The following is an 11,184-nucleotide window of genomic DNA, read 5'->3' on the forward strand; positions in this document are numbered from 1 at the left end:
TTCAAAAGTAAAAGTATAAACCCGTTCTAATTCCTTATTAAGCAAAGAGCACCATTTATGTTTTTGGACAGATAACCAGGGGCACACTCCAACACTCACAAACTCTTTGTAAATTATGCCTGTTTAGTGAGTCCGTCAGATCAGAGACAGTAGGGATGACCAGGGATGTTCTCTTGATAAATATGTGAATTAGACAATTTTCCTATCCTGCTAAGCATTCAAAATGTAACGAGTACTTTTAGGTATCAGGGAAAATATATGGAGTAAAAAGTACATTTTCTTTAGGAATGTAGTAAAGTAAAAGTTGTAAAAAATATAAATAGTAAAGTAAAGATACCACAAAAAACAACTTACGTACTTTAGACCATAGCTTACAGCATGATGTAATAGTGAGGGTGGAGGGCATAACATGCCGGTTGCCATGCAGAATGTTCATGGTTCAAATCCAGGGAACTCTAATCTGCCACAGACAAGTTTGGTTCTTCATTTATTACTGAATGAATAAAAAGTGTGGAAACATGTAACAGTGCGGTTAAAAGAAGTGGATGAGCAATTAGACACATGCAAGTTGTTCCTACCCATAGGATTTAGGAATAACTCTAAATCCTAATCATGTAGATAAGAAGTTCTAGGTACAGAAGATGTTAAAAATTTCAGTCCGGGATATAAAAATGATTGAAATGAATGCTTTGAGGTACTACGCAATGCAACAATTTCACATACAAATATACACTGAGTATACTAGACATTTGGAACACAATATTGAGTTGCACCCCCTTTTGCTCTCAGAACAGCCTCAATTCATCAGGGCATGGACTCTACAAGGTGTCGAAAGAGTTTCACAGGGATGTGGGCCCATGTTGACTCCATAGTAGTGTAAAGCTGGCTGACCATTGGTTGACCATTCTTGATACACACGGGAAAGTGTTTTGAGTGTGAAAAACCCAGCAATGTTGCAGTTCTTGACACAAACCAGTATGATTGGCTGGCTGTCATTTGGGTGGTTACCCGTTTAAAGGCACTTAAATCGTTTGCCATGTCCATTCACCCTCTGAATGGCACACATACACAATCCATGTCACAAGGCTAAAACATCCTTCTTTAACCTGTCTCCTCCCCTTCATCTACACTGATTGAAGTGGATTTAACAAGTGACATCAATAAGGGATTATAGCTTTCACCTGAATTCACCTGGTCAGTCTATGGCATGGAAAGAGAAGGTGTTCTTAATGTTTTGTATACTTGCTATCAACACAATAGCAACACTTTTTGGGATTTATTCATAGAAATATATATATTTATATAAAAATATATATTGTTTAAAGGTAAAACATCCTTTTGTTACTGGCAAGCAAAATGGCAGCCTCTTGTTTCATAATTGGTTCTCGGTCTCGGAGTTTGAACATACAGTATAAACAACAACAGTACTTTTGGGGGGGATTATAATATTGACAAGGTAAGAAAGTGGATCTACGTGAAAACTATTGTGAAATCAAATTCTCAATATGGCTGCATAATGCACCCCATAAAATCTTGTGATGCCAATGAACTGAATGAGGGAAGGTGGATTATGGGGGTTGTAGTTGATCTGGCAGGGCTGCTTATCTCTTCAGGGCTGACCTGGCATCCCTTATGGCTGCCGTAGCGCTCTGTAACTCCATTTGCTTCTTCTTAAACTCTGAACAAAGGGGGAGAATACATTAGATTTAGATTTCACAAGCTTTAAAATAATAAGAAGCCTTAACATTCACACAATGCTATGAAAACTCCTGTACACCAATAATTAAACCACCAATTCTCACCTCTCTCTTGCTCTGAGAGCATCTGTGATAATTTTCCAGAAGCCTCCATCACTCTCAGAGAGAGATCATAATCTGAGAGCGAGAAACACAGTCACCGATTCTGATAATATGCTCCCAACATGGATTCATCTGGTTTTATTTTATACAACCCAACCGTGCCACTCACCCTCCTGACTGGCCTTATCTGACAGGATCCTATTGGAGATGCTGACCATGTCAGAGAAGAAGGTGGTGAAGATGGACTGTGTACAGCCTGCTTCGTTACACCTTCTCCAGAACACTCTGCTGGCTGCAGAGTCAGAGCCAGAACCAATAGGTGAGCCCAGGCATCCGGGCCCAGCCAGGGGATGATTGGATACAGAGTGTGGAGAGGACACAGGGGTGTTAGGGCAATCAGGCGGGACAGGTGAGACTGGTGGACTGGTACGAGTAGGTGTGTTGGTGACATTGAGTGGACCAGAGTGGACAGATGAGATGGGACCAAGTGTGAGAGAGCTGCCCTGTCGACCAGAGAGGACAGGTGAACCAGGACTAGCCACAGAACACGGCTGAGAACTGCACACTGAGAGGAGAGAGAACAAAAAATGTCTGCATTATCAAAGCTTTTCCAAGACTGAACTGATAAGTAGGGATAGTAAGGAGTGTAGAAGGTGAGTAGTTACCTGAGAGGTTTGGGTCCTGAGAGGGTTCTTCAGACACCACACACAGCATCACAGGCAGCAACAGACTCTGAGACTCAGCATCCAGTATAGAGATACAGTAATGATCAAACCAATAGTTTAGGACCAGGATAGAGACACAGTAATGATCAAACCAATAGTTTAGGACCAGGATAGAGAGACAGTAATGATCAAACCAATAGTTTAGGACCAGGATAGAGACACGGTAATGATCAAACCAATAGTTTAGGACCAGGATAGAGACACGGTAATGATCAAACCAATAGTTTAGGACCAGGATAGAGAGACACTAATGATCAAACCAATAGTTTAGGACCAGGATAGAGAGACAGTAATGATCAAACCAATAGTTTAGGACCAGGATAGAGACACAGTAATGCCACAGGAAGTGTTGGACAAGAATAGTCAGAGTTGTGTAACTCACTGAGTCTATGACTGTTTGGTCCCCATCGCTATCGTCACTGTGTTCAGGTTCTGGCTGACATCCTGAGGAAAACCACAGTGGTTTTGTTATTATCAGGTTTGATATTAAACCTCCTGGCAATATGCTGTGTGCGTGTACCCTGACATGTTTTACCTCTGGTGAGAGCCTCAGCATGATTTCTGGGATGTAAGAGAGCAATGTTATTTTTCTAACGTCACTGTACAATACAGAGGCAGGCAACTGTTATCTCCCTCCCTCCCCCTTTCTAGAATATTTGGCCTACACAGGAACCACCTCAACACTGAAAAGATAACATGTCTCATGATTGGGTTTTCATACCCATCAGACTAAACAGTAGTTTTATTGATACCAGACTGGAGCACCATCATCATTACCTGTGTTCAGAGAACACACTGTCTTCTAGATCAGACTCCAAAGGGGCTAACTCCATGTCAATTCCATTCACAACTCCGTCTGTTACAGAACATACACAAATACTAATCAATGCAATGCATCACTCGTCTTTGTAAAAACTATACTGAACAAAAATATAAATGCTACATGTAAAGTGTTTCTTGAGATAAAAAACCCTATAAATGTTCTATACGCACAAAAAGCTTATTTCTCTCATATTTCTTGCACAAATGTATTTACATCCCTGTTAGTGAGCATTTCTCTTTTGCCAAGATAATCCATCCAGCGGACAGGTGTGGTATATCAAGAAGCTGATTAAACAGCATGATCATTACACAGTTGCAGCTTGTGCTGGGGACAATAAAAGGCCACTAAAATGTGCAGTTTTGTCACACAACACAATGCTACAGATGTCTCTGTAGCATTGTAGCGAGTGTCTCTGTAGCACTGTAGCAAGTTTTGAGGGAGTGTGCAATTGGCACGCTGACTGCAGGAATGTCCACAAAAGCTGTTGCCAGAGAATTTAATGTTAATTCTCTACCATAAGCCCACTCCAACGTCATTTTAGAGAATTTGGCAGTACATCCAACCGGCCTCAACCTCAGCCCAGGACCTCCACATCTGGCTTCATCACCTGTGAGATTGTCTGAGACCAGCCACTGGACAGCTGATGAAACTGAGGAGTATTTCTGTCTGTAATAAAGCCCTTTTGTGGGGAAAAACTCATTCTGATTGGCTGGGCCTGGCTCCCCAGTGGGTGGGCCATGGCTACACCCCTGACCAGTCATGCGAAATCCATAGATTAGGGCCTAATGAACTTATTTCAATTGACTGATTTCCTTATATGAACTGTAACTCAGTAAAATGTTTGAAATTGTTGTATGTTGCATTTACATTTTTGTTCAGTATAAATATAAATCGACAACAATCAAGATAATGAAAAGGGAGCCTACTGGAAAAATAGGAAAAATAACGTAACCTGAGTTTGAGAAACTGTTCTGAATTATCCTGCTCCACTTTCTGGACTTTTTTGATGATTCCACTTCCGGTCTGTGACAGAAAAAGTAACAACTTGCAGTTTTCAGAAAAATGGTGTCCAGAGAATTAAAGAGAAATATTTACATATTTCACTTTTTGACAGCAAAGAATGTTAATAAAGCTACATGCACTCAAAAAGCAAAACAGAACAGGGCAGGTCAGCATCAAAGAAACAGACCACCCAACTTTAACATGCATACATGAATTCCCTACTTACGTGCCAGAGCAGCTCAACCGTCTCTGTTCCAACAGCAAAAGCAAAGAGATTACGGTTCACTATGATATTATCATATATGATTACATGAGCATATTCCATGACTTTCTTAACTGATGACACATCCATTCTCAACAGCTAAATACACACCTTGGGTGTTTGTTTCTGCCGTCGTTTACTAGACATGTTGGAGTCACTATGGTAAGATGAGGATCCGGCCACTGCATCAAGTCCTTTACAATTGAAACATACATTTCTACATGATAAATCTGATCTTTAAACTACAGGGAAACACAACCAAAGGAGAAGTCAAGTCTATGTTGATGTGAGTCAATGGAGACAAATGACTCACCTTTCAGCTCTTTCTGCAACGACTGTGGTTTCTGCTTTTTACAATACAGCCTAAGTGACAAAGACAGACATGCCAGGCTCTCACAACTAAATAATAAAGCACTGTACTGACATTAATGATAGAAATTAAGGAGCAAAGATGTTGTTTTGGAATGAAAAACGCCTCCTCATACTCACTTGACAATGCCACTATCGATGTGCTCTAGACTGAGGCTTTCCTCTTTCCTCTCACAGACCAGACAAAACAGTTGGAAATGGGAACGGAAATAGATTCATTTATTTGTTTTTGCTTCTCAGAATTTAGCTGGATGATGTGGTTCAATGATGGTGACCAGGTAATCAGTCATATAAAGGCCTAGCTATTAACTATCCATTCCACAATGGTCCTGTATGTGTGTTATTACAGTACAGTCAGTGGAATACAGACCTTGGGTGACGTTTCTCCATTGTTGTTCATCGTTGTGTCTGAATCACCGTTGGTAGACAAAGCTCTACTCACTGTTTCATTGGTTGCTGTGTTGAGACAGAAACATCCCTCATTAACAATTGAAAGAAAAACCTCTAACTTACAGCTTTTTGCTGGAACTGCCAGCTGGACCGGCAGAGGCTGCGTGTTTGTGTACAAAGACAGGAAGATTTGCCCTGATGGACGAATAGGTATTTAAATCAACTAAACACAACCAGATGGATATTGGGATAAACAAATTCATTGATGTCTACTATAGTAACAGTTACTCAGGTAGCCTACAGGCATGAACCAGCCAACTCACCTGCTGTCGCCAGATTATGCTTCAGACAGTACAACCTGTAAAACACAGAGACAGTCAGAGACCCATTTAATAACATGCTCATGACCTTTATCTACTTCCCCAGAGTCAGATGAACTAATGGATGTCATTTGTATGTCTCTGCATCCAGTATGAAGGAAGCTAGAGGTAGTTTCGTGAGTCAATGCTAACTATCATTTGCGCAATGACTGAAAGTCTATGGTAGTGCATTGCGCTAACCCTAGTAAGCAACTTCCTTCCACCTGCATGCAGAGATAAAAATGGCATCCACACATTCATCTGACTCTGGGGAAGTGGATAATTATTGTTTGTTTGATTTTGCTTTTTCATTTGGACACTTGAAAACAAGATGGTGCATCTCAAAATAATTCATCCTGCAAAATTTCAACTAAATAAATAAAGGGCTTCATTGCCAAAATCCTGAAGTATCCCTTTAAGTTGGTAAGTGAGAACCACCTCTCATTTGCAATGAAGTTGAAAAATATATTTCCCAGTTGTTTAGAAAGAAAAGACGTTGTGCCTCGCACTTACGTAAACTTCTCTTCTGTGTGGTCATCGACGTTTTGGGCCCCATCTCGCACAGCGCAGGGGTAGTGGTAGGACTTCTTACAGCGTTTCACCTCACATCCCACCGTGGCACCCTTCTTCTTACATCTGTAACAAATCTGGGGAGGAGAAAAAGTACTGTAAGCAACAGTTTGTTTTGTAATGGCTACATTAGATTAAACTAAACATCATACAGAACTAGTTGATCCGACGAAAACAGAATTAATTCCTTCAAACAACCAAAGGAAACAATAAATGAACCTCACCAGTCTGTTTCCCCTTTTCAACTCGTTAAGGACGTCTTCCACAGAGAAACCAAACAAGTCGTCAAACTCTGGCGAATTCTGGCAAATAATCCCTGATGAATACAGCTGCAATTCAGACAACACAGAGCAGAGAGTTAAAGGGGCAATCTAGGATTCAAACAACAATCTGGGATTATCATAGATGGTCAGTCCTTGCATCTATGAATTTGAGTGGTTACATAACACGTATCTCCCCCCCAAAAATACAAATAAAACACATAATAGGTCTAAATGTTAGGTAAACAATCAAATTCACAGAGCTGTGGATGGGAGGACTGACCATCCATGAGATAAACATTAGTTTTAACCATGGTTTGAAGCCATTCAGTGTTTGTTTACAATTACATTGTTTACAAACAAACAATGGATGTTATTTTTGGGCGTCCATGCATGTTATTTTGGGGGTTCTGAGTGTGTATGATAGTTGTACTAAACTCATAAGGAATGCATGGCCGCGGGAAGATGTTTTGGGGTGGGGGATTTTCTCTCCGCTCTGCTGACGAGTATATATATTTCCCCTAATGCAGGGTTTCCAAACTCGGTCATAGTTGGTTATTTGAATCAGCTGTGTGGTGCTAGGGCAAATAACTAAACGTGCACCCGGTGGGGGCCCCAGGACCGAGTTTGGGAAACTCTGGTCTAACCAAAACGACCTAGAAAAGCACTGTAATCGCTCAGCACAATTAATTTTTACATTTAACCTTTATTTAACTAGGCAAGACAGTTAAGCACAAATTCTTATTTACAATGACGGCCTACCCCAGCCAAACCCTCCCCTAACCCGGGCGATGCTGGGCCAATTGTGCAATGCCCTATGAGACTCCCGATCACGGCCAGTTGTGATACTGCAAGGGATCAAACCCGGGTCTGTAGCACTGAGATGCAGTGCCTGAGACCACTATGCCACTGGGGAGCAGTTGGGGGACACCCAGGACTGAGTTTGAGGAAACCCTGGGGTAGACATAAATAGATTAGGAAATTACTATGAAATAATACAATGTTTCAAGTTTTATATATTACTTTGTTTTTATTTGATTACTTTATTATTTTGAATTCCTTAAAGTCATCTCATCTCTGCTCAGACAGTAGCAGCCAAACAGCTCTCCGTAGCCGATGTGAGCAAGAAATTTAGCCAGGTCAACATTCGCAAGGTCGCGGGGCCAGAAGGATTACCAGGATGTGTACTCAAAGCACGGACCAACTGGCAAGTGTCTTCACTGACATGTTCAAACTCTCCCTGGCCGAGTCTGTAATAGCTACATGTTTCAAGAAGACCACCATAGTCCCTGTGCCCAAGAACGCCAAAGTAACCTGCCTACCTGTCGCACTCACGTCTGTAGCCATGAAGTGCTTTGAAAGGCTGGTCATGGCTCACATCAACACCATCATCCCAGAAACCCTAGACCCACTCCAATTCGCATACCGCCCCAACAGATCCACAGATGACGCAAACTCAATTGTACTCCAAACTGCCCTTTCCCACCTGGACAAAAGGAACACCTATGTGTGAATGCTGTTCATTGACTATAGCTCAGCGTTCAACACCATAGTGCCCTCAAAGCTCATCACTAAGCTAAAGACCCTGGGACTGAACACCCCCCTCTGCAACTGGATCTTGGACTTCCTGACGGGCCGCAACCAGGTGGTAAGGGGAGGCAACAACACATCTGCCATGCTGATCCTCAACACAGGGGCCCCTCAGGGGTGCGTGCTTAGTCCCCTCCTGTACTCCCTGTTCACCCACAACTGCGTGGCCAAGCACGACTCAAACACCATCATTAAGTTTGCTGACAACACAACGGTGGTAGGCCTGATCACCGACAACGATGAGACAGCCTATAGGCTGGAAGTGTGGTGCCAGGACAACAACCTCTCCCTCAACGTGAGCAAGACAAAAGAGCTAATCGTGGACAACAGAAAAAGGAGGGCCGAACAGGCCCCCATTAACATCAACAGGGCTGTAGTGGAGCAGGTCGAGAGCTTCAAGTTCCTTGGTGTCCACATCACCAACAAACTATCATGGTCAAAACACACCAAGAGAGTCGTGAAGAGGGCATGACAATGTCTATTATCCCTCAGGAGACTGAAAACATTTGGCATGGGTCCTCAGATACTCAAAAAGTTCTACAGCTGCACCATTGAGGGCATCCTGACAGGTTTATTTTCTTAAATCTATTTTCTTGAAACTGCATTGTTGATTAAGAGCTTTTAAGTATGCATCTCATGGCAAGGTACACTTGTTGTTTTTGGCGCATTTGACTAATTTGATTTGAACTTTCTCTGTACTCCCCATACTGTCCTGTCTTCAGTCATCCTATTTAGCTAGGCTAACTGCAGAGTTGTCTGACAATATAATTTGACTCGTTCTTCAAAGACGACGAGGAATACTTATCCCTCTACCTCGTCGTTGTTGTGTACATTCCTCTCTCATGCGGTCTACGTGCATCCAACCTAATGTAGTAGGAGGGATTTATGATTTTGTGGCTGTTGAACTAATTACGAAACTGAAAAAACAGGCCCAATGGATTATGGTCATTGTAGTTAATTATTACGTTTGCGCTGAACTAGGTTGAATATTTGCTTAATTATTTGCTTAATGAAAACTCCCTTTCGCTCAGCGTCCCACATGGTTCTTGAGTTGATTTCTCTCATGAATGATTTGATTTCTCTAGAGAAAAGGCGAGTTGGGATCACAAAAAAATAAATAAAACGAACTAAATGGAATTCAAGTAATTTAATCGACGTCCGTTACTTAGTTGTTTAATAACAACTAAATATGTCGGTTAATCGTTCAGTATTACCCCCAAATAACTGGCCCACATCTCCAACCTAGGCCAGAGAAGACCTTTGCCTAGGGCTAACTGCATTGAGAATTTAAATGGGAAAGTAAACCAAAGCCATGCAGCCTATCTAATTTATAAAGGTTGTCTCTTCTTTAGTGGTATCCTATCGTAACCAAGCCCAAATAGAGCGCGACCAATAACAGTGCAGTATGAAGATGGGCTAAAACTGCTCCTCCAATAGAAAACCCTCGATCACACTCGTATGCATTGTCATGGCGACGTTGTCTATAGCAAAGGCATAACGTTCGTCTTGCGCATGTGCACGCTGTCAAATCAAAAGGGACTCCTTCGGATATTAAGTTTTTTAAATATTTTTTTCACAAAAATTAAAATGGGCTTTAGGATTGAGAAGCTTGCGGAACTTACCGGTTTAGGAAGGCAATTGGGTGTGTTAGTAAATTCACTCTAGAGTGCGCTCTGGTCGTTCGTAAATTAAGAGCTTTCGTTCAGAGCGCACTCTAGAGTTATTTATTTATTTCACCTTTATTTAACCAGGTAGGCTAGTTGAGAACACCTTTATTTAACCAGGTAGGCTAGTTGAGAACACCTTTATTTAACCAGGTAGGCTAGTTGAGAACAAGTTCTCATTTGCAACTGCGACCTGGCCAAGATAAAGCATAGCAGTGTGAACAGACAACACAGAGTTACACATGGAATAAACAATTAACAAGTCAATAACACAGTAGAAAACAAAGAAAAAAAGAGTCTATATACATTGTGTGCAAAAGGCATGAGGAGAATAATTAAAATTTTGCAGAGTGAATTTTCTAACACACCCAATTGCCTTCCTAAACCGGTAAGTTCCGCTAACGTTCCCGGAACTCTCGCGATGTTGCATCTCTGGGTTTAGAAACCCTGCGGCCCCACTGTTCACCGTAGCTTGTTAGCTCAGTGTTTCCCAAACTCGGTTCTCTGGACCCCAAGGGGTGCACGCCCTAACACTACACAGCTGATTCAAATGATCAAATCTTGATGATTACTTTAATCAGCTGTGTAGTGCTAGGGAATACACAAAAACGATCCATTGGGGATCTCGAGTGCTGGCGAAAAAACTCAAACGTGCACCCCTTGGGGTCAAGAGGACTGAGTTTGGAAAACCCTGTTAACTCGTTTTAGTTCTCTTTGCTAGCCTATCAGCACCAAAATCTTCAACCAAAGCAAAATTATCCGTGTAGTTTCGATAACAGGGCGCAGCAATAGAGCTTTTAATCTTACCAAGCAGTTCTGATGAGCGGTGATAGAACCTTTCGTTGATAACGGTCCAGTTGTCCGATTTTCCTCGGACGTTAGACAAAGTACGCATTGGACTTTCTTGCCATGTTGATCGGTACCCATCCTGCAGGTGTTCGTGTATTATCTTTCGCAACAACTTCCCCAAATCAGAAAATTGTTCGCGCCAAACTCCGCCAGTCTGCCACTAAGAAATTCCGTGTTGGCAGGGCATCCGGTTTCGCTTCTTCAGAAATGTTGTCGAGGCAAGTCTCGGTGTGGTTTTAGTTTCATTCTACTTGGGGGGTGCAAGAGGGCATTGTGCACTGCCATCAGTAAACGGCAGGGATCGTCAACTATACTTACCAAAAATACAAACGCAACAATGTTTAAGATTTTACTAAGTTAATGAGGAAATCAGTCTATTGAAATAAATAAAATAGGCCCTAATCTATGGATTTCACATGACTGGGAATACAGATATGCATCTGTTGGTCAAAGATACCCTAAAATAAAAGGATCTCGTCATGGTCTTTCTGTGCATTCAAATTTCCATCGATAAAATGCAAT

At 41.8% G+C, this 11,184-nt stretch overlaps 1 protein-coding gene across 3 annotated transcripts; it reads right to left on the reverse strand.

Annotated features, from left to right (window-relative positions):
* Positions 1-474: 474 nt before the first annotated feature.
* On the reverse strand, positions 475-10,872 carry LOC112241938. Of its 3 annotated transcripts, none has more exons than XM_024409961.2 (16): positions 10,621-10,872; positions 6,524-6,628; positions 6,243-6,376; positions 5,694-5,728; positions 5,351-5,436; positions 4,925-4,946; positions 4,723-4,805; positions 4,576-4,598; positions 4,300-4,370; positions 3,302-3,380; positions 3,060-3,085; positions 2,907-2,968; positions 2,465-2,531; positions 1,969-2,364; positions 1,803-1,874; positions 475-1,678 (listed from the first exon to the last, which is right to left on the reverse strand). In XM_024409961.2, exons 1-16 carry the CDS (start codon positions 10,738-10,740, stop codon positions 1,602-1,604), a joined length of 1,458 nt encoding a protein of 485 aa, XP_024265729.1. In that variant the 5' UTR covers positions 10,741-10,872; the 3' UTR covers positions 475-1,601. The 3 variants fall into 3 exon arrangements, with proteins under 3 accessions (XP_024265729.1, XP_024265724.1, XP_024265717.1); XM_024409956.2 differs by having other exon boundaries at positions 2,465-2,537; XM_024409949.2 differs by having other exon boundaries at positions 2,465-2,546; positions 10,621-10,871.
* Positions 10,873-11,184: the final 312 nt, after the last annotated feature.

Source organism: Oncorhynchus tshawytscha, linkage group LG03, assembly GCF_018296145.1.
Source record: "Oncorhynchus tshawytscha isolate Ot180627B linkage group LG03, Otsh_v2.0, whole genome shotgun sequence".
In the NCBI taxonomy this organism is placed as follows: domain Eukaryota; kingdom Metazoa; phylum Chordata; class Actinopteri; order Salmoniformes; family Salmonidae; genus Oncorhynchus; species Oncorhynchus tshawytscha.